This window comes from Geotrypetes seraphini, chromosome 16, assembly GCF_902459505.1.
Source record: "Geotrypetes seraphini chromosome 16, aGeoSer1.1, whole genome shotgun sequence".
Taxonomy (NCBI): Eukaryota; Metazoa; Chordata; class Amphibia; order Gymnophiona; family Dermophiidae; genus Geotrypetes; species Geotrypetes seraphini.
The window spans coordinates 15,822,125-15,846,277 of record NC_047099.1 but is presented as its reverse complement, the minus strand read 5'-3'; the positions used below and the strand labels follow the sequence as shown (position 1 = coordinate 15,846,277).

General features: G+C 39.8%; 2 protein-coding genes across 2 annotated transcripts in view; one reads left to right on the top strand and one right to left on the bottom strand.

The window, feature by feature from the left end:
* Positions 1 to 238: 238 nt before the first annotated feature.
* Positions 239 to 1,162, top strand: LOC117349732 (olfactory receptor 5V1-like). Its single transcript, XM_033923324.1, has one exon. The coding sequence runs from the start codon at positions 239 to 241 to the stop codon at positions 1,160 to 1,162; it is 924 nt and encodes a 307-aa protein (XP_033779215.1).
* A 64-nt stretch (positions 1,163 to 1,226) lies between these two features.
* The window catches only part of LOC117349731 (olfactory receptor 1J2-like), a 32,039-nt gene continuing 9,112 nt past the window's right edge, over positions 1,227 to 24,153 (bottom strand). Inside the window, exons 3-4 of the mRNA XM_033923323.1 lie at positions 6,319 to 7,119; positions 1,227 to 1,322 (exon numbers count right to left, since the gene is read on the bottom strand). Of these exons, the coding sequence (XP_033779214.1) occupies positions 1,227 to 1,322; positions 6,319 to 7,119 (897 nt within the window). The remainder of the gene's footprint in view (positions 1,323 to 6,318; positions 7,120 to 24,153) is intronic.

Below are 24,153 nucleotides of genomic sequence, written 5' to 3'. Positions count from 1 at the left end.
TTGAAGCTTATATTCATTGTCAATCACAACTCAGCCAGCTCAGTGATACTGTTAAAGCTGGCCTATAAAATAATAAAAGACACATTTTACTTGCATTTGATCCTAGTTGATCTGGATTATTGCATCAGTGTTTTTAGAGTATGCTATAATATTTGTATTTGGCCAGATTTGTTCCTAATTTTGATCCATTTTGATTCATTCTGCCTCTTCTTCCTCCTTGAAGCTTAAAACCAGTGAAATGGTGAATCATACCAGTGTGACAGAATTCCTGATTCTTGGATTCCCAGAGTTTCCAGAGCTGCAGCTCCCTCTCTTCACTCTTTTCTCACTCCTCTACCTGATGGCTGTGCTGGGGAACCTCCTTGTTATCTGCATAGTGTGTGTTGATCGACACCTTCACATTCCCATGTATTTCTTCCTGGCCAACTTATCTGCCTTAGATATCTGCTTTATGACTTCCATTGTTCCAAAAGTGTTGGTAATTTTGCTGGTAAAGAACTATAATATTTCTTTTGTGGGATGTATTCTACAGATGTACTACTATAGTGTGTGTGTAGCTACAGAATTTACTCTTCTCTCTGCCATGGCATATGACCGTTATATTGCAATATGCAATCCCTTGCGTTACCTCAACATCATGAATAAGAGAGTGTGTGCTTCTCTGGCAGCTGCCTCATGGATAGCAGGTTTTGTAGAAACATTGCCACATAGTATAATTGTATCCCAGTTTCCTTTCTGTGACTCCAATGTAATAAACCACTTCTTCTGTGAAATTACAGCAGTGGTGAAACTTTCCAGCTCAGATACTTCAGTACTTCAAACTATGAATTATATAGCAGGGTTCTTTACAGTCTTCGTTCCATTTCTCCTTACCCTTACATCCTATATGTTTATCATTTCTACTATCTTGAAAATCCGCTCTTCAAAGGGCAAAAGCAAGGCCTTCTCCACCTGCTCCTCTCACTTTACAGTCATTCTTCTGGCATATGGGACTATGATAGGAGTATATATGACTCCTGGCTCAATGGATTCCGTAGATCAAAACAAGTTACCGATTGCAATGTATATAGTCACTCTCCCACTCTTAAACCCTGTGATTTATAGCTTGAGAAGCAAAGAGTTAAAACTGGCTCTGAGAAAAGCCATCATGAAAACACATTGAAACCCTGACCATGATAGCAAGTACTCTAGAATACAATGACCATTATTCCTAATCCCTGTTCTGCTCACTGTAGTTCATCAACCAAATTGAGAGTGTTATCTCTAGTAGGGACATGGCTCTTCAGCTCTAAGAGGCAGCTCAGAGGAGATGTGATAGAGGTCTATAAAACACTGAATGGAGTAGAAAGAGTAGATATGAATTGCTTGTTTACTCTTTCCAAAAAGACAAGAACTAGGGGGCATGTGATGAAGCTTCTGAATAATAGATTTAAAATAAGTCAGAGAAAGTATCTCTTCACTCCACACGTAAACACTGGACATAATTGCCGGAGAAAGTGGTGAAAAAAGTTAGCAAGGTTTTAAAAAGGTTTGGATAATTTCATAAAACAAAAATCCTAAAGCCATTATTAACATGGACTTGGGAATATCCACTGTTTATTCCCAGGATAAATAACATAAAATATGTTTCACTCCTTAGTATTTTTCCAGGAACTTGTGACCTGGCTTGGTCACTATTGGAACAGGATACTGGGCTTGATGGACTTTTGGTCTGTCCCAGTATGGCAACTGTTATATTCTTATGACATAAAAATACAAGATACTAGAAAAACTAGTAGTTACCAGATTTTCAAATCAAAAATTCAGAACCACCGATAAAATCAGAAATGACACTGAAGATATTTTATTTTTAATGGGTTACAAGCCTCAGGTTGTGGAGCTATATATCCACTTTGGGTTTTCTTATGAAGAAATTCCTCTTCATCTGCTCCTGTTCACATCACTGGCTTGAACCCATCCTACCTACCTTTCACTAAATTTTTATTTAACTTTACTTTATTTAATCTCATATTGCTACAGTGAAATTCATCCAAAAATTTCTCTACTTCATTATTTAAAAACTTACTAAAGACTTTAAATACTTTTTACTACAAATCATTAACCTAACAGCTCATTTCAGATAGCAGAATTGGCAGAGGAGTATATGTAGTTTCAAACTTATTTTTATTTGCCAGTATGTAGTCTTGGAATCACAGGTTGTGGACTTGAGTTGAGTTAGTTGCAAAGATTTTCTTTTATTACAAAATTATGTAAAGGTATAATTGAGATTTATACTTTTTATAAGCTATATTCTTACTAACTTTACTTTCTGTACAAGTGAATACTTAGTAATTTGAAAAATCTATAAAGAAAGAAAGAAAGAATGTGAAAATGATCTGCTTTGTCAAAACTTTGTCCCCTTGGAAAGCTAATGCATTCTCCAAAAAAATAAATATGGTGTCTGGATAATTATGGCTCAAACGGATTTTCATATCAGTAATTATCCAATTGTAAATAGCCTTTATATGTAAAAAAATTGTTTTATAAAATGACCCCTTTATATGGTAAAAGCTGAGTTTATTTTGTCCCTCCAGTGTTGCTGAATTGTGAAGAAATTATATATGTACCATCCATGGCTTCTTGTATTTTAATTCTAATCCATATTCAAGTTGAAAAATGTAAAACTTGAATAAAAATAAAATTATTTTTTTAAAAAAGAAATACATTATATATGCAAATACATTATATATGCAGGAAAGATAGAATCATTGAGGAAGCCCTGAACTTTGTGCTCTGTGTTTACAGATTTATGTTAGAAAAGTCAGCTCTGTGTTCACTTGCTGTTTCAATCATTTGATTTTGTGAAGTAGCTTGTTCTGTAAATAAATATAGACTTTTGAATCATCAGCGGAGTTTCTCTTGACTTACTCATTGTTCTTTACAGAAAGGCTTTGTATCCACATTGAGGCCCCAATGCTCAAAAGCTTGGTGTAAGTAAGACTGCTTGCAGCCAGTCTTACTTGCAAGTTAGCTCAGCCTCTGATGCTGTAAGTGTATGGAGGCCATGGAGAATAACAAACAGTATAGACAGCTTTAACTGTTTTCATTTGTTGACATTTTTTGATATATGTACTAGGCTTGACAAACTGAAACACTGGTGAGCAAGCAGAGAAAGGGTTAATCCCAAGGGAGATGAATGGACATATTCATATAAATTGTGCACAAGGATATTTGTCAGCTAGACAAGGCTTGCAGGCCTCATTCTCCTTGAACTTTTCAATATTTGTCTTGTGACTGTTTCAATCTGACTTCTGTTCTGTCTCTTTTCAATCATCATGTTCTTTTAGTATAGGCCATACTCTTTAATTGAGTCCTGGATAGCCCAAGGTTCTTTAATTAGATTGCTTTATCCCCTCAGATAAGATATAACTGTACTGAAAAGGATTTATTTTGGACATGTGGCATAGTTTGCTAACAATAAAGATTTGTTGGAGCCTTTCTGCCCCTATATTGGACACCAGGATTTGCTTCGTGTATAGCCAAATCTGATTAGTGGTGCCATTGAAACTTATTTTTGAACTCATTATTGCATGAGATTGTTATCTTTAGTTTACAATTTTTGCAAAAGTATATTTATGATTCATATGGAAATACTGACACTTCAAAGATTGGGAAACTTGTATTTCTCTGACCCTGAAGGTCAGGGGGAACTAATTGGCATTTCCATTGAGGGTAATGGGACCAAAACTATATAAATTCCCATGGAAAAAGCTATAAGTATCTGACCAATCAGAGTCTTAGGATGCTCCCAGTGATTTCAGGATTCAGGGGGGTTCCCTGCAGCTGCTGCTCAGCTGATCACAGTAGGGAGATTCAGCAATGTGATTCTCTAACCGGCACCTGTGGCATGATTAGGTGAGGTTAGCGATTTTGAATAGGATGACCGTGTGTGATTCTCAAAAGCCGCTTTGGTGGCTGCTGAGACCGGGTATCCTACAAAGAATCAGGCCCTTAGAGATTCAGATTATTCAGATTACTCTTCCTCTTGTGCAGCATACTGTGAATTATGGACAGCCATTAGAAAGCTTTTGGATTGTTAGAGAAAAGTCTTCCTTTTATTTTATCTTTTTTTTCTGTAATATGTGGTTCTAGTTTGTGACATCAAGATGTTTGGCTTGCTTGTCTATTTTTCATATCTAATATAATAAAATGCTAGGCTGCGCATGCGCACTCAAAAGTTGATCCGTTGCGCATGTGCGCTTAACGTCACAGTCTCCTTTTTTTCAAGCCGCTGCTAGCGACGCGCCGGAGCTGGACCCCCAGTTGACCCTCAGTCTCCTTTTTTTTCAATTCAAGCCGCTGCTAGCGACGCGCCGGAGCTGGACCCCCCGTTGACCCTCCCATCGCTACAAGGATGACAAACCCGGCAGGAGCAGCAGCGTCGCAGGCACACTAAACGCTGCTTCGGGTCTTCTACTAGCCTAATTTCCTCTGCCGCGTCCCTGATGACATCATCAGGGACGCGGCAGAGGAAATTAGGCCAGTAGAAGACCCAAAGCAGCATTTAGTGTGCCTGCGACACTGCTGCTCCTGCCGGGTTTGTCAGCCCTGTAGCGGTGGGAGGGTCAATGGGGGTTTCGGTTGTGCCGAGTCGGGTCGGGTCGGTGGGGGGGGGGAGTCAAGCAGGCAGGCAGGCATCGGGGGGGGAGTTTCAGTGGAAGGGGAATGGGAGGCAGGCAGACTGGCATCAGAAGGGGGGTGGGGGGGTTCAATGGAAGGCAGACAGCCAGGGGGGGAGTTCCATGGAAACATGCTGCTCAGGGGGATGGGAGGCAGGCAGACTTGCATGGGGGGGTGTCCGGTGGAAGGGGGATGGGAGGCAGGCAGGCTGGCATTGGAGAGGAGGTGGGGGGTTCAATGGAAGGCAGGCACGCAGGATGGCATGGGGGGGGGTTTCCATGAAAATATGCTGCTCAGGGGGATGGGAGGCAGGTAGGCTGGCATGGGGGGTTTCAATGGAAGGGGGATGGGAGGCAATGGAGGGGGTGGAGGGTTTTCAATGGAAGGCAGGCTAGCATCGGAGGGTGGGGGAGGAAGGAGGCACTGGGGACACTAAGGACATAGAAAGGGGCACTATGGACATAGGAAGGGGCACTAAGGACATAGGAAGGAGGCACAGGGAGATTCACAGACAGAAAAAATGACAGACAGGCAGCATGTAAGGAGAGAGAGACAAAGAAAAAAAATACCCAGACAGACAGACATCTACTCTAGCACCTGTTAATGTAACGGGCTTAAAGACTAGTCTATAATATTTTCTTTCCTTTGAATGTATGTTAGACAGGTGCCTCTGGAAATAAAACATTTTTGGAGAGAGGAGGTATTGGGTAATTCCTGAGTGGAGATGTATGTGAGATGTGTATTAGGCATGTCTGGTATGTGTGAATGATATCTTGGGCACTGTGAGAGTGTAATGATTGTTCTAGGAAATGCTAGGAAGTTATTCCCAGAGGGTGGTGGACACATGGAACGCGCTTCCAGAGGTTGTGATAGGCCAGAGCACAGTACAGGGGTTCAAGGAAAGTTTAGATAGGTTCCTAAAAGATAAGGGGATTGAGGGGTAGATTATAGACATGGTCAGGAACCAATTCACAGGTCATAGACCTGAGGGGCCGCCGTGAGAGCGGACCGCTGGGCGCGATGGACCTCTGGTCTGACCCAGCGGAGGCAACTTCTTATGTTCTTATGTTCTTAGGGCATAGGGTCTTTGTAGCCCTTACAATACACAAAGAGGTTATCAGGGACTTTTAAAGATCATGGTAGCAGCCACCGAGAATCCAATGTAAATGCATTACAAGAGATCTATGTTATTTGAATGTTCTGATTGGTGCTTATTAGATGCTTCATAGAATTGTTTTCCTTTTAATATCTATTATCTCTCTCTTGACTTTCAGAACTGCTAATAAGTATATTTTTGAACTGTTTCATAGTAGTCCTATTCTTCAAACCAATTTATTAATTTTGACTTTACCTCATTCATTGTATTTGGTCTTTTTACTACTATCATGCTGTTAACAAACTTGAAAGTTTTATGTTGAATTAAACCCGCTTTACACCCCCTTGGGTGTATCTCTTTATAAAGGTGCTTAATACATCGAAACAAATAAATAAAAATTAATTAATTAATTAGTTTGGTTATTATGATTTTTTCTGGATAGCTTTCCTAAGGGCCACTTTTAATTCTTTGTTTCTCAGACTATAAATTAGGGGATTCAAAAGTGGGAGCAAAATAATATATACCACTATAGCTAATTTGTTTCCATTAATAGAACCCAATACCATGGTTTGCAAATATACTCCTAACAATGTCCCATATGACAGAAAGATGACAGTAAGATGGGAGGAACAGGTGGAGAAGGCTTTGCTTTTCCCCTCTGTAGATCGGGTTTTCAGGATGGTGGAGATTATAAACACATAGGATGTCAAGGTTAGGGAAAATGGGGTAAAAGTTACAAACACCGATGCCACAAAAGTCATGTTTTCAATGACAGCGGTGTCTGTGCAGGACAGTTTCATGAGAGCTGTGAGGTCACAAAAAACATGATTGATCACATTGGAGTCACAGAAAGAAAACTGAGAGGTAACAATAGCATGGGGAATTGCCTCCAGGAAACCAGTCACCCATGAGAAAGCTGCAAGGAAAGCACAGGCCCTCTCATTCATGATAATAGTATAACGCAGTGGGTTGCATATTGCGACATAACGATCATAAGCCATGGCAGTGAGAAGCAGAAATTCTACCCCAGGACCAGTCAGAAACCAATACATTTGTACAATACATCCACTGAAAGATATGGTATTACTATGAGTCAGGAGGATTGTCAATAATTTGGGAACTGTGACTGTAAGGGAAGAGATATCTATCATGGATAAGTTGGCTAGGAAGAAATACATAGGAGTGTGGAGGTGTCGATCAGCACAAATTATGTAGATAACAAGGAGGTTCCCCAGCACAGCCATCATGTAGAGGAGTGAGAAGAGAGGAAGCTGAAATTCTGGGAACTCTGGGAATCCAAGAATTACAAATTCTGTCACGTCATTATGATTTCTCATTGTTATATATTTATACTCCAAGATGTGCTGAGAGAAGAAAGGAAAAGAAAAAAAAAAGAAACTAAATCAAACAAACTGTAACCCTGAGTCTAAGCAATACACAAACTATCACCAAACCTCAGATATAGAGTTTTCAGGTCATGGAAATTAAAAAAAAAAAAAAATCATGTATGCACAGTGGATTCCAGTTAATTGGGATACCTGTTTGTTGGGGCAGCTGTTTAGGGCAAATCCTGAAGACCAAAAACAAATCAAGACTATAACCAGAGTTTCCTTCACTTATTTTGGGATCATCCTGCCGTTAACTGGGCCAGTACTGGCTATGACATGATTATCCTCACTATGGGGTCCATTTATTAAGTTGCAGTAAGTACTAGGACAGACTGTATACCATGAAGTAAATTGGTAATCCCTGCAGTAAATTGGTAATCTGCATGTGCAAACAGGTAATTATTATTATTTTTCTGTGGAAGGGGTATTCTGGGATTAGAGAGAGGGCATGGGTTTGAATCCCACTGCTGCCAGTAAAATGTTTTGGGGGGGATTTCTTCCAGGTCCTTCTGACCACTGTGGAAACAGGATGCTGAGCTAGATTAACTAACGTTCTGAGCCAGTATGGTTCTTATGTGACCAAGTCTAGGACAATCAAGCCATTGTGACATCACTGATGAGGTTGGCTCTTAGGCATTGGAGGAATGAGGCATTATGACATCCCAATCTCAGCTCTGGAATGTTGCTACTACGAGGGGTGGGGGTGGTGCTGAAAAGATCTCAGCCTTAGCAACTTCCTAAATTCTGAACATTATTTTGCCACGATAGCTAAAAAGAGTGTTAATTTATTTTGCAAAGTGCCAGTTTGAAGTATCGTAATGCTTGGTTTTTTAACATTGTTTCAAATTACTGATTGAAGAAAAAGTGTGGAATTTTCAAGTGTGGAACTCCGAGACGTCATCCAGTTCCTGTTCCTGCAGAAGAAAACTCCAAAGGAAATCCATGAATGTATGATACAAATATTGAGTGACAAACGCCCATCATACTCTACAGTGAAGAAGTGGTGTGCAAGCTTTCTGCTTGGAGATGTTGAGATCGAAGAAGCAGTAAGTCTGGGAGGCCTTAAACGGTGTCAATTCGTGAAATTATTGACCATGTCCATGGTCTGAATTGGGCAGATCAGTGAATATTGGCTAAAACAATTGCTGAGACACTACTGATATTCATGGAATGTGCTGGGTATCTAATCCATGAGCAGCTGGGTATGCAGAAGCTGTCAGCAAAGTGGGTGCCCACATTTTTGAATGCTGATATGAAACAACATCAAAATGACACGTCCAAGTTGATTTTGCAGCATTTTCAGTGAGCTGGTGCCAACCTTTTGAAATGACTAGTTATTATTGATGAAACATGGTTGCAGTAAAACAACCGTCCATGTCATGGCGGCAATCAGGTTCTCCAAAACCAAAAGGTCAGCAGTATAGGTCATGGCCACAGTGTTTTGGGATCAGAATGTTTTGTATTGACTATCTTCCGAGGGGCCAAACAGTTAATGCAGAATTACTGTAACTTTCTGTGCTGATTTAAAGGAGGCATTGAAAGAAAAATGGAGAGGGAAGCTTTGAAAAGGAATTCTCTTTTTGCAAGACAACGTACCTGCTCACAAGGTTGGCAGAATGATGAATATTTTGATGTAGATGGGGTTTCAGTAAATAGATCATCCACCCTACTCACCAGATCTTGCTCCATCTGACTATTTTCTATTTCCAAATCTTAAAAAGAGTTTGAAAGAGTGAGAATTTTTGAGTAATTCAGAAGTGATTGCAAGAGTGGAATAGTATTTCAGTGACTAGAAATCAGAGGGTTTGGGTTTTTTTTTAAAGAGTTACAGAAACTTCAGAAAGAATGTGCCAAGTGTGTTGAACTTAAGGGTGAATATGTGGAAGTTATACGTTTTATGGCTCCACATCATTCTCTTCTTGGTTGGGCTGAGAACTTTTCAGCACACCTCCAGGTACTTGTGACATACATTGGCCACTGTTGGAAACAGAATACTAGACTATATGGACCATTGATCTGACCCAGCATGGCTATTATGTTCTTGAATTCAGATACAATGCTTATCTCTGTCACCTCTCCTTGGAAACTGCCCCATGCATCTGCAAAGAAATAATTTCTTAGATTACTCCTGAGTCTATCCCCTTTTACCTTCATCTACAGCAGGGGTGTCCAACCTGTGGCTCGAGGGCCGCTTGCGGCCCCATGAAGTATTTTGTGCCACCCCGGTCAAGGGTGATGTAGTGTTTTCCTCTGCTGCTCCTGGGTGTTTACCATCTTGCTGGCTCCCTCCTCTGTCTTGCTGCAGTGTTTGTGTGGCCCCAGAAAACTTTTTTTTCAGCCAATGCGGCCCAGGGAAGCCAAAAGGTTGGACACCCCTGATCTAGAGCTTCCATGGAATTGAAAGAAGCCCACTTTGTTACCTCTAACACACAGATGTCAAAGTCGGTCCTCATGGGCTGCAATCCAGTCGGGTTTCAGGATTTCCCCAATGAATATTCATGAGATCTATTAGCATACAATGAAAGCAGTGCATGCAAACAGATCTCATGCATATTCATTAGGGAAATCCTGAAAACCCGACTGGATTGCAGCCATCGAGGAGGGACTTTGATACTCCTGCTCTAACACAATCAGGTTTTATTTTTAGCTCATTTTTTGATTGAAACATTTTCAAAGTATACAAACTGCAATGCATATAAAATAGAAGATTAGATTAGATTAGAAATGCATAATCTTGCATTTCTTAGCATTAAATATTAGCTGCCAAATTTCAGACCATTCTTCAAGCTTCGCTAGGTCTTTCTTCATGTTATTCACATCATCCGTGTGTCTACTCTATTGCATATTTTGGTATCATCCACAAAGAGGCAAATCGTATCCGACAGCCCTTCAGCAATATCACTTATAAAAATGTTAAAAAGAACAGGCCCAAGAACAGAACCTTGATGCACACCACTGGTAACATCCCTTTCCTCAGAATGATTTCCATTGAACACTACCCTCTGTCTTCTTCCACTCAACCAATTCCTGACCAAGCCCATCTCTTTGGGACCCATCCTGAGGGCACTCAGTTTCTTTATTAGACATCTGTGTGGAACACTGACAAAGGCTTTGCTAAAATTTAAATACACCACATCTAGTACACTCCCTCTATTTAATTCTCTGGTCACCCAGTCAAATAAATTGGTCAGATTTGTCTGACAAGTCCTACCTCTAGTCCATGTTGCCTCCAGTCCTGTTATCCACAGGATTCCAGAAACTTCACCATTCTCTGTTTTAAAAGTGTTTCCATTAAATTGCTTACCATTGAAGGCAGATTACTGGCCTTAATTCCTTAAGTCTTCCTTACTTTCACTTTTGTGTAGAAAGACCACATCGGCCCTTCTTCAGTCCTCCTGACTCTAAAGAAGCATTGAAAAGGTCAGTCAGCAGAGCCATCAAAACTCCCCTAAATTCTTTCAGCACCATCGAATGTACACCATCCGGCCACATTGCTTTGTCTACCTTTAATTTAGCTAGCTCCTCATGAACACAATCCTCTGAAAATTGATTAGGGTCTACCATTACTCCGTATTCGCATTTGTCTTCTGTGGTCCCACTCCCAGCGTTTCAGTCGTTAACACAAAACAGAAATATTTGTTAAGCAATTCAACCTTTTCTTTATCATAGGATGGCAGTATATCAATATTCCTATATGCAAACCATATGTAGATCCCAGGACCAATGTGTAAAAAACATTATCTTTAGTAATATCCCAATGAAGCACCTCCGTTTCACCACAGACTTCTTCAGGGGAGATAAGAATGCTGTATGTATCTACAAACGTGCAGGAACATGCTGAGAATATGCAGCTGCTGTTGAGATATTACTCACGATAAGTGTCATTACTTGCTTGTGCAGAGTTTTCCTTACAAATTGTGAGACAAAACAACATTTCTGGAACTTAAATTTGTTTAAATTTTTTTGCCATGATAAAATCACATACAAAAGTTTTTGCAATAATACAGTTGTTAAAATAGCAAAAGGATAAAGTTGGAGTTGAAAGTAATTTGGAGGGTTTTTTTGACCAGTGATTGGAATGAGTACATTGGTTAGCAGTACTGCAGAAAGACATTAATGTTTGCAGTCTGTCCCACCTGCTGAAACCTTTTATCTTCCCTATACACAGTATATTCACACACTCATTCACCTGTGTTTGTCACTGTTAGAAGCACACTAAAAAAAAATTTTATTTATGCATTGGTCCTGGGATCTACAGTAGGTTTACATATAGTAATATTTCCCCTCCTTTACAAAGCTGCACTAGCATTTTTAGTGCTGGCCATGGTGGTAAGAGCTCCGACGCTCATAGAATTTCTATGAGCGTGGAGTTCTTACCACTGCAGCTGGCGCTAAAGATACTAGCATGGCTTTGTAAAGGAGGGCCATAGGTTTTGTGTTACAGTTAGTATATTCAACAAGAATAACAAATTAGTAATTCTAGAAATATAAAAAAAGGAAAAACTGGGGGTAAATTTCCCAAATGTCTATAGATACCATCAAGCTTTCATTATGCTGCAGGGTATGTATTGGATCCTTCCTGAAGTCTAGGAACATCTTCCGGACTGGCTGATTTTAGAATGGCAACTTATGTCCCCATTAGGTTAAGCCATATTTTGAGTATCAAATCACTCCGTATTTACAAAGACAATAGTATTCTTTTTACTACCTGGAAAACCTTAAAATTTATTGATACCAGTACAACAATCTACATGTCAATCTTTATGGTTAAACTCCAAGATTCAAATTGGCGAGTCTAAGATCCTCTGGAAGCAGTAGCTGCAGGCAGGTATACGTACTTTAGATGATGTGTTATCAAATGGGAAAATGCTTGATTTTTCACAACTGCAACAATCATTCAGAATCTCAAAGTCTCAAGCATTTAAGTGGTTGCAGTTGAAGCAGGCCATTCAGGAAGGGTTTATTTAACAAACGTTGTCTTGGATTTTAATTTCATGTATAATTTAAGCAGGGTGTCCGACCTTTTGGCTTCACTAGGCTGCACTGGCCAAAAAAAATGTTTCTGGGGCCGCTCAAACATGCAAATGCTGTAGCAAGACAGAGGAGGGATCTGGCATGACAGTAAACACCCAGGGGCAGCAGAGGAAAACACTGTATCGCCCTCGACCAGGGCTGCACAAAATACTTCACGGGGTCGCATGCGGCCCTTGCGCCACAGATTGGACATCCCTAATCTAAAGCATTTCTTTTGTTCTCAAATTAGGGTGGGAAGGAGGGGATAATTATTTTTGTATTAATTTCTGATTGATTGTAAGGAGGAAAAACTACAATTCGAAAAGTACTCCACATTCTGCATTGTACCATAAGTCAAAAAAAACAAACAAAAAACCAAAACCCAAGAATGTAGAAACAGTTATTATAAAGGATGTGAAGTGGGTCCTTATATAACCACATAATTGTCCAAAACAGAACACACTCTTCACATGGTGGATGATTTAGAACAGGGCGGCCTAACCTTTTTCTATCGTGGGCCATATTTTGTATTTTGTAACATTTGGAGAATGAAAAACACATTGTTCTATTTTGTTCCTTATCAACAAATACTGGGTAATTACAGAAGTATATTATCCCCTCCCCAGCCATACTCTTGTGCTCTCTCATGTACTCTCCCCAGCACCGATAATTGGCATTGTAACAAGCAATTGTTGGTGCTAATTAGAAGCAGTTACAAGTTATGTGCATAAATTTAGGCATAGCTTCTACTGCTAAATTTCACGCATAAGAAAAAAAGGGGGCACATGAATGGGTGTGTCAAGGGCAGGGCGTAGGTGGATTAGGGGCATACCTTTAAGTTATGCACAGTAATATAGAATAAGGGCATCTGCGTCTAAATTTGTGTTACATTTTCATTGGGCAAATGGCCATCGCTAAATTTAGTCATCGTTCTCAGGTATAAACTATGCTTAACTTTAAGCGTGGCTGATAGAATAGTGCTTTTCTGGTACTGATTGTTTTAGGCACAATATATAGAATTCAGTTCTATATAAAATACTTAAATGGAATTTATGCAAATAGACATATAGAAACATTTATACATGTAATTAGCCAGTAGATGTTGGCTTCTAAGTTCTATCATAAAATGGCGAAGCCAAGTGCCAAGATATTAAAGTGTCGTTCCTGTGCTTTGTTGATGGGAAAATTACTTAGTGAATAATGTCCTTAGACATTAAAAAAAATCACTTACATATCTAAGTCTATTTGGAGCAGGTCTAATGAAAAAAAAAGCTTACCAGAATGTTAGGATTTCACTTTATTCCTCAATTCACCTATTAGAATCTGCATCAAATAAACATATTTGCAAGCTAAAGCAGTTTGCAGAGTAAAGACAAGGTTTTTCAAACCACCCTTTTGATAAGAAATTTCTGCATTCTTGGAATGAAAGATACGAGATGCGTTCTTTCCTTTTTTTACTTCAGACTCATCATCTTATCACCAGTGCTGCACACCAAAGTAGAATAATCCAGTCATATGCCCACCTTCACATGAATTCAGAGTGTTTAAGTCAGTTAGTAAATTCATCTGGGAGATGATCTCAGTAAGCAGTGACCTTATTAATTGCCTACTATGTTTTGAGTTTAATTGCATATATAACCCAGGTGGATTTTCCTCAGTTTGATGAAACTCTGGTGCTTTTTTCTATCCCTAAATGTTAGGTCTATAGAACATGCCTCTAGATTCTTCTTATCCTCAGGCTATATTCAGTCAGCAATGGTCTGCATTTTTTAAGCATTAACTATTGGCCATGAAGACAAATAACTGAATATAGGAGGATGTTTACTATGCTGTGTTCAGCAGCTACTGTGGGTTTTGCAAAGGAGACATTTTAACCTTGATCTTTGCCAATAGCTATCACACACTAAAACCAGCCAGCATAGTAAAAAAAATCCCATGCAAGTTGGTTAGTTGGGATTTGGGCAGGGCATTACAGCAGCAAAACATGGCCTGAGGTTACAGCTAGCTGGATTGCTGCAATCTGCTTCACAACTGCCAATAGTGTGACTGCACTTAACCCCATCTCTGGTGGTAGTGATAGGTTGTCACAAGCACCCGTCAGAGCAGAGTGGACTTGTAACAAAAACTATGCTCTGGCGTGTTCCCTACCACCAGGGATATCCTCAGGTCTTTAACTGCGCCCTAGGCATCTGCCTAGGCCTGGGAGCAAAGGGTCAGTATGAGCTTTCACCATTCAACACAAGACAAAGTCTGGTCAGAGTTCTTTCAAAAACATGATAATAGTTTATTCCACTCTTGATGGTCATAAAGAATAAAGCATACAGGTCTCGCATGCAGCACTTCACAGAATCCAGTTTTCAAAAGTGTAGGAAAAGTAAAGATTCAAAGTTTCTCAAAAGAACAAATAAATTGATCTGTCTCACCTGAGACTATATACTCTGGCTCAACAAAGAGACCAGCTTGGCATTTCAGAAAGAAAAAAAAAAACAAAAAACAACCTGTTCTCTTGTAACAGGGTTCAAGATACGCAGGATATTTTTACAGCAAGCACATGACTTCCTATCATATCTTAGAACAGCAGACAGTTCATATTCTCCTGAGCTTGTCACAAGACCATTTTTGCTAAGGCTGCTGAGTGCCTGAGCTATGGTCTCAGTTAGGCAGCACAGCTGAGAGAAATTCTGTAATTGTTCTGCCCAGCCACGGCACACACAGGGAGGATTAGCATAGTAGAGTATTCAAACAGTTCCATATACTTTAGCTCAAATGTTCTATGGTCACAATAGTAAGTCTTTCAGTTAAGTATTCTCCTCAGAAAATCTACAGTTTTGCATCCTTGTCAAAAGAACAGAACACACCAAGCACTCCCTGCTCAGAGAATGAGAAACCAAAACCAAAAAACCCCCCAACAACCCCCACTGGCTGTTTCTCCAGCTACTCACTCTTCAATTAATGTCCATGGGCTGTGCCTTACTCTAAGTAATGGAGTCAGCTTCCTACACTTCCATTCCTTCCAACAACTCTGGCAAATAACTGGTAGAAGTGGGAAGGCTTTCTTTATCTCCTGCATGGGCCAATCTGGGATGTCAGCCACTGCTTCCTTCCTAGGCTTAGCTAGTTTATCTTTGGCTGCCCTTGCTGACTTATGATCTGCCTGCCCCTGATCCAGATCACCACTGCTCTGGTCGTATGGGCAAGAGAAGTCAGCCTCAAGTTGGTCACCAGAATTAACCTGGTCAGCTCTTCTGCACAGGATCCTGTTAGGTGCAAAACTAGGTGCTAGGTTTGTCTCAAGGTACAGCCGTTCTATAACAGTGTGGTAGTGCAACCATGACCCACAATGATTCACACCTCCTGTATCCCCATCATGTAACCCCTCAATTATGCCCGATGCAAACTTCCACTGAAGAAACAGATGTCCCTGATCCAGACCACTTAATACATTCCCCCAACAAGTAAGCATGCCTTCCTACAACCATCCCCACCAACAGTTGACCCCCAACTATCTCTTTTGGTACCTCACCCTCCAGCAACCCACTGATCCCTAATGGCTCATTCAGAAGCTTCCATGATAGTATAGAGAGCCATAATAGGAGCATTCCCACTCTGTTCATACTTTGAGACAGCCTTACAATATTACTATTGAGACAGCCTTGCAATATTACTAAATGCTATGAGACTTATACTAGAGTATATAACAGCCATTTTGTAGAGGCAGCTCCGACAGACAGGAACAAGTAGGTATCTATCCCACTTTTTCCCCTGCTAACCAACAAGGATCAGACATGTAAACCTAAAGGAGCCCTGTACTGCTGTTGTTTATATTTAGGGGATGTGAAAGAGGATTGGGAGATTGAAAGGGTCATCTGTTGGGTGGTCTGGATCAGATGGTTCAAATATATAGAAGAGAGAGCCTGGTGTTGAATATCTAGGGCTAAATTTGCCTATGACAGTCAGTATTAAAAATGCTGATTGTCATGGGCTGAACAATGACTGGATTCTGTCTGTTTTCCTCTAATCCAACAGCCACATTTTGCTACTACAAATGAGTGGAATGAATAAGAATTTGGTTCAAATGAATCTATCTATTTGGTATTGTAAAAGATATACAGTCTGAAAATTCCCTCATTGATCTTGTTTTGCCATTAGTCCAAAAATGAATATGAGTTCTTAATAAAGATCAGATCTGGCACCAGTCTTTTATTTAATTATTTGTTTATTTCAAATATTTTTAATCTGTACCATTTTCAATTCTGAATGGAATTCAATGGATGCAATTGTGGCATGAAATGATTGATTCTGACTGGATTTAGCAATTATAGAATTAAAAATTTATTGCCTGAACCAAAGTGTTTCTAAGAGACTCTAGCTAGCCATAAGCTGTAAACCTGAGACAAAGAAGTTAAAAACCCACTCAGTGGAGACAAAAGACAGCTAGTTTGGTAATGGTATCACTGTTAAATAGAACTTTTCTCTTCAAGACAAGGACAATGCTTATTAATCAAGGTATGAGGACCTGAAACTCAAGAACAAAAGACACAGAAGCCTAAGCCATTCAAAACTGTAATAAGACAAAAGCCACTGGAATTTGCCAGACAAAATACAATATTAAAATTCAATCAGGCAAAGATAAACCAGATGACCTCATACATCTAGAAACAGAAAAGATTTGAATTGAATTTCTGAGCTGTGATAGGACATTATGCCAGACTCAAAGATTGGTCATTGCTCCTGGGTTCCTACCTTGGTGATTGGACGGGACTTCAATCCCTCAGAATCCGTAAAAGAAGAAAATTCACCTCTGCTCTTTCTCTTGGGGTCATCGCTGGCTGAGCTCTCTCTCTTCTACAATCAAGATGCCATGTGCCCAAATTAACATTCATTTAATATAAAATATATTTTTTTCTTTAAGAGTGATTTATTATATTGGTGGAAAATTCTTCCAACACAGAGGATGACAAGGAGCAGAAGCAAACACATTATGATTTAGTCTGTAAGTATAATTTTTATGCTTGCTCCTCTCGCTCAATAAGAAACAAGTTAAAGGTTATAGAAGAACCATGCAATAGAATTTGTATCATGTTTTATGAATGTTCTCAACCATACAGTCATTGAGCGTTTTGCTCCTGAGAACACATTTCCAGATCTCTACCATGCTGACACCATTTTAGAATTAGAAAGATGGGAAATAGAAGGATGAGAGGGAGAAATGTTGGATATGGTGGTGGAGGGCAGATTGAAGAGGATGCAAGGACATAGTGTTGGAGGGAGAAATGTGGCATTGTGCTGGAGAGGGGTGATAGAAGGAGAAATGGGCATGAGGCTGACTAGAAGTGGTGAAAAATGCTGCACATGATCTGGGGGGTGAGAGGGAGAAATGTTGGATGTGGCAGTAGAGGGGGTGGGATCGATCTCAATACAGATGGATCCATCTGGATCTCTTAATACAGATGGATAGTGAAAGAGATAGAGGGAGACATATTGCCAATAGGTAGGAAAAGGAGGATGGATTGAGACATCCAGGTTTTACTTCCTTTGCTTTCAATGGAAGTAAAGCCCGGATGTCTCAATCCATCCTCCTTTTTTTGGAGCCATATGGTAACCGTACCAATAGGGGTAGAGGAGATAAGAAGAAAAGTTGGATTCAAGAAGGGACAGAGAGAGAGCGAGAGATGTTGGTTGGGGAAGGAATTGCGGTCCGGAGAAGAGAAAGCATGCATGAGGCAGAAAGAAAGAAATATTGGAAATGCAAGCAGAGACTCATGAAATCACTAGACAACAAAGGTAGAAAAATAATTTTACTATCAATTTAGTGATCAAAATGTGTCAATTTTGTTAATTTATATCTTCTGCCTATGTTTTGCTCTATATTTATCTATAGTTATCCTCCCGCTGTATAGGGCGATGGTGCGACCGCATCTGGAGTAGTGCGTTCAGTACTGGTCGCCGTACCTTAAGAAGGATATGGCGATTCTCGAGAGGGTCCAGAGGAGAGCGACAAAAATGATAAAGGGCATGGAAAACCTCTCATATGCTGAGAGGCTGGAGAAGCTGGGGCTCTTCTCCCTGGAAAAGCGGAGACTTAGAGGGGATATGATAGAAACTCATAAGATCATGAAGGTAGAGAGGGACAGATTCTTCAGACTAGCAGGGGCAACAAAAACTAGAGGGCACTCAAAAAAATTGAAGGGAGATAGGTTCAGAACAAATGCTAGGAAGTTCTTCTTCACGCAGAGGGTGGTGAACGCCTGGAATACACTTCCAGAGGAGGTGGTAGAGCAGAGTACGACTTTGGGGTTCAAAAGGGGATTGGACGAGTTCATGAAGGAAAAGGGGATCCATGGGTACAATTAGAGGGTTACTATACAGTACAGAAGGCTGTAAATTAATAGAGTATTAGAGAAATAGATCACTACAGGTCATTGACCTGGGGGCCCACCGTGGGAGCGGACTGCTGGGCGTAATGGACCTATGGTCTGACTCAGCAGAGGCAATGCTTATGTGCTTATGTGCTTATTTTTCTATAGTTGTTACCGATTGCATATGTAAAGGGTTGATAACATTATTCTGTGCAGCCATGCATTTGCATTGTACTTGCTGGTCGCCCTGGTAACCATAGTGTAAATATTCCAGATGCTGCAGTTGCTGGTGAGAGTCAGTTGGGAGGGAGTATGATAGTGTGTGAAGTCTGTATTAAGTTGTCCTGCTCTCATAGCTGAAATTTTGTTGATTCCTTGAATGTTCACCTTGAAACCTTTTCTCTAGAAGTTTAAGGGATAATGTGTGAGTATGTGTGAGGTTTAAAGGAAAGGAATCAACCCGGTAAGAAAACTGAATGGTGAAAGACAGAGAGGAGTGGCTGAAAGAACAAACACAAGATGTTAGGCCTGCTCTTGGGTGAAGAAATAGGGATTTCTAAAATAGAATAAAATTCTAGAGAAGTGTACATTTGTGCAGAGAAGCTTTGATGGCTGGCAGCCTAGTAAAGCCATTTAAGCAATGCAAAGCTGCTAGTTAAGGCTTACCAGGAAAGGGTACAAGAATCACTAGCTCTCAGTTCTCACAGGCAACTCTGTAGAGCAAAGCATTCAGTGCATGTGAATTGTTTTAGGCTGACTGCAAAATATTGATGTTTATATTCCCTGATTGTATGAGAGAGTGATTTGGGGTTCTGGGTGGGAAAGTTAGGGACTATTTTTGTTAAATTTTATTTCTTGGGATTAGCTAGTTATTTAATTATGTTGCGGCAACTCTAATACAAACATTCTAGAAAATGCCAGGATACTCCGAATTACATATTTTTAGGGAAGTAGATTTTTTTTATTATTATTAATTTGGTATAGATAAGCTAGTAGGTGTGCTACTGAGATCAATGCTGGAAGTTCCTGACCATAGTGACCAGAAAGGAAAGACAAAGGTGCCCAACTTTCAAGAAAGCTCTGGGAAGAGGAGAAAGCTAAGTGACTGAGATCAATATATATATTTTTAAGTGTGAACACTTCCCCATGTCACAGATTATTTTTAATAATCTGGGTTTGAAGAAACTTAAAGATAGAATAATTTCTGTCTTGCTTCTTTGAAATATGTTAGTATTCTCAGCTAATATGTAAAATGAGTTTCTGTTTGAGAAATGCAAGCTTATTTTAATAGAAATTATTTTTTATGACAATTATTTTTTTTTCTGTGTGTGTTATTTTGAAATCCAAACAACTAGTAAAAATAAATATATTTTTCTTGTGCAACATACTGGCTGGTGAAATTTTAACTGGGAAACCCTAAAACTTGTGACAAATTTAGGGGTTCTTAAACTAAGGCGCACTGCCTTGACCTCTTTGAAAAAAAATGAATATAAATGATCATTAATATTTTCTGTGTGCTTTGTGGTGTTTTTTTATTTTGTGGTCACCATTATGTATTAATAAGATTATATTGTCTGTATATGACAAATGGATGGAAGAAATTGCATTAGTACTATTATTATGGGGCAAATCTTGGGGGTCTGGGGTGGAGCTTGGGTGGGTCTGGGGTTGAGCTTGGGTGGGTCTGGGGCAGAGTTTGGGCAGGGGTACTTGGTTGTCATTTGTTAAGCTTAGAAGGTACTTGGCTTGAAGAAGTTGAGAAACACTGGTATAAAGCATACAGTATAAATCACTAGTATAAAGCACACTAGGCACTGATCTTTTCTGAGAACCATTTATAGAATCCATCTTTTTGCATCTGTGTCATTTACTTTGACAACTGACAAAAAGCTTGTGAGTAAAATTTCCAAATGATCTTTCTCCTGATTTGGATAGTTTGAGAAATGCCTCCATAATGTTAAAACATGCAGTTAAAATATTTTGGCTATATGGTCATTACCAGATTGTTGTTTATACTACCCTATCTTGGAGAAGTTGGATACAATTTTTTTCTATCAAGTACTCTAACCCCCTCTTCTATGAAACTGCTCTAGCGGTTTGTAGTGCAGAGAAAACACAGAGAGCTGCGCTGAATGGCCCACGCTGCTTCCGACACTCATTGAGTTCCTATGAGCATCGGGAGCAATGCGGGCCATTTAGCGCAGCTCCCCACGCAGTTTAATAGAAAAGGGGGTAAGTATTTTCCATATATGTCCTGGTGGTATCTAACTATGGTATCTGGGGCAAGGAAGGGTTAAGTGATCAAACCAACAGCCTCAGGATGCTAAGGTAGCAGCTCAATTCGCTAGACTACTCCTGCACTATATGCTGTACCAAGATTGGCTTGCCACTCTTGTCATGTCAGTTCCTTAAATCTTGTTTAACTGTATAAACAATTTGCCTTGAGTTTAGTCTCCCATCTGCTTATCCCAACGCATTCTCTATCTTATCCCCATCTACTGTAATATCAGCATTTGACCCCTCGGCTAAAGGATAAGCTGTATTATAGAAAAATATTAATGTCATATCTATGTTATTTGAATGTTCTGATTTGTGCTTATTAGATGCTTTATAAGTATTATGTCTCTCTTTTAAAATGTATATCTCTCTTATTTGAATTTCAGTGCTGTTAATAAGTATATGAACTGTTTCATAGTAGTCCTATTCTTAAGGTTCAATTTACTGATTTTAACTTTATTGTTTTTATGTTTTTATGTTTATATTTTTATGTTGAATTATACCTGCTGTATACCCCCTTGGGTCAATCTCTTCATAAAGGTAGTTAATAAATCACAATAAATAAATTAAAAATAAATAAATTATTGTGGTCATTAAGAGGCCTGCTAACTAAGTGGTGGGCCAGTAACATTTGGTCTGAGCCATAGCCAAGTTATATTGTGTTTGCTTGGGAGGGGGCTTGGGGGTTAAGGGATAAGGGACATTGCTATGGATGGCATCAGGTACAGTAGTTTGTTGACAGGATGTTTGGAATAGTACGTGTGGATGTTGCTGAGGAAAGTTTGAATGTGATTGGTTATTGAAAGGTCTGTTTAGAGATGGAAGAGATCTGAGCAGAATTCAAGGGGGCTGTGAAGAGAGTGTCCATTGTGGGTGGTGGAGAAGGAGAGGGTGGTTAGGTAGTGGGAGTTGTGTGTGGGGTTGAAAGAAAAGATAGGTAAGGATAGGAAATTTGCCCACCCGGTCCCACTAGTTGTTTTGGGGTGGTGGATTTGATGGTGTCCGGTAGGTTTAGATGTTCCTTATTGGTTTTACCAGAGTTTTTTTGGATAGAAGGTCACAGCTTGGTGCAGAGATGGGGGATTCTTCCAGACAGTCAATAATATGTTTCTGATAATACTATATTAATTTATGGATGGGAGATATTAATGTGTGATACCGCCACAAGTATTGGTGAGGCCGGGTGACACTGCAGGTCTCATGGGGGAAGGGGCAATGACTGGATTAATTTGAATGTAAAGCACAGTATGAATTTTGGGTCAGAAGGCTAGTTTATTACTGACTAGCTGTCAGGAGTATGGGCCAAGAGACTTCTCTGGAAGAAAGTGCAAAGTAACTTTGTTATTGCAAATGGTTATAAGGTTGTATGATTGTGGTTTAATAAAGTTGCAGCCAAAATATTTTTAACCACATTTGAAATTGTTGTTGAGTGTTTATTTGTTGGGAGTGGTAATTAATTGATTGAGTATACAAAGAAAGCAGGGTGAGTGTCAATGTTATGATTTTCTCTGGATAGCTTTCCTAAGAGCCACTTTTAATTCTTTGTTTCTCAGACATAGAGTAAAATCACAACTTTCCAGCAAACAAAAGAAAATTCTATACAACCTTTTCCACCAGATCGATCTGCCATAAAAAGCTTACAAAATATTGGAGATGGACACAGACAACCCTCAAATGACCCATACTAAAAGAAACTGACTGGAGATCCCACAAAAGATTATACTAAACAGCTAAAAAGCCTAATCAAAACACTTCCAAAGCAGGTACAACAACATTTAATGAAACTTATACCTAACCATCCTTCTGTGGGCACCTCCATCCCACTACCCTCTGGCTCCTCTCTGCAGCTTGAGTTCTCGAGCAAGGTCTTGGGCATCATCATTGATTCCACATTGTTCTTCAATGACCACCTCCAATCCTTGGTAAAAAAATGCTTTTTCAGCCTTCACATGCTGAGGAAAGTTAGATCCTGCTTCCATCAAAAACATTTTACCCTCCTTGTCCAATCCATCATCCTCTCCAGATTAGACTATTGCAACTCTATCTACTTAAGCCTAACTAAGAATAACCTCCACAGACTCCAATGGATTCAGAATGCCGCGGCCAAGCTCATCTTCGCTAAAAGTAAATTTGGCCATGTCTCCCCGCTCCTGGCCAAGCTCCACTGGCTTCCGATAATCGCCAGGGCCCACTATAAATGCGCCTGTTTAACTTTCAAAATCCTATATGGTATCCTCCCTCCCTTTATCCCTCTTTCTTGGAATTCCTCAAACCCTAATACCACCAGATCCTCCCCAAAATTAAAACTATCCTTCCCCTCGCTAAAAGGCATTTCCCACACAGGAAAGCGAGGGACCTCCCTCCACTTCAAAATCACTGAGCTCTGGAACAACCTTACCTCCCCTTTTCGGAACTTGAGCTCTCTCCAAGTTTTCCGCAAACATCTGAAAAACTGGCTTTTCTCAAAAAATGTAAGTCTCCCTCCAACTTAGGAACCAAGGAAACTCTTATATCTTGGCATCCCAAGTCCTCTAAATTTTCTTCACACTTCTACCTCTAACCCTCTGTTGTAGTTCCTTCCTATTTCTCCTACTGTAAACCGCATCGAGCTCTACGAACGTGGAGATGATGCGATACAAACCTAAGGATTAGATTAGATTAGATGCTGCCAAAAATCCATAAACCTGGAAACTCTAGCAAACCAATCATATCCATTATTGGCACACTAGAAGGGATTCTTAAACCCCTAGTGCAGTTATTATTAAAGAGTTTCATACAAGACACCACAGAATTAATGAACAAATTAAATAATATCAAGCAGTTACCACCCGGCGCACTTCTAGTCACAATGGATGTAGAATTGCTATACAGCAACATCCCCATGCAGATGGCTTTGCTGCATGTGAATATTGCCCTCACGCCTATCTCTAAAATTCAAGGGGCTGACACATCCTTATTCTCCAATTTTAGACCCATTGCTTGAATACCTTTACTTATAAAACCTCTTTAAACATTAGTATGTAAAAAAAACTCATAGCCTACTGGAAAAAATACTCTTGTTTATACCCCTCTCAGTAGGGTTTCAGGCCCCAGCACAGCACTGAATTACTACTTCTTACATTAAAACCACCAACATCAAACACATGCTTAGTAAAGGGCTCCAGCTGCATTTGATTTAGTTGATCATGAGCTCCTTCTGAATAAACTTAGTGAACTAGGTATTACTGGAACTGTTCTTAATTGGTTCAAAGAGTTCCTCATTAACAGAATACTGTGTCTAGAAAGAAGGCACCTTCTCCCAAAGTTGGAGAGCAGTGTGTGGAATACCTCAAGGGTCACCACTTTCACCTGGAAAACCTCA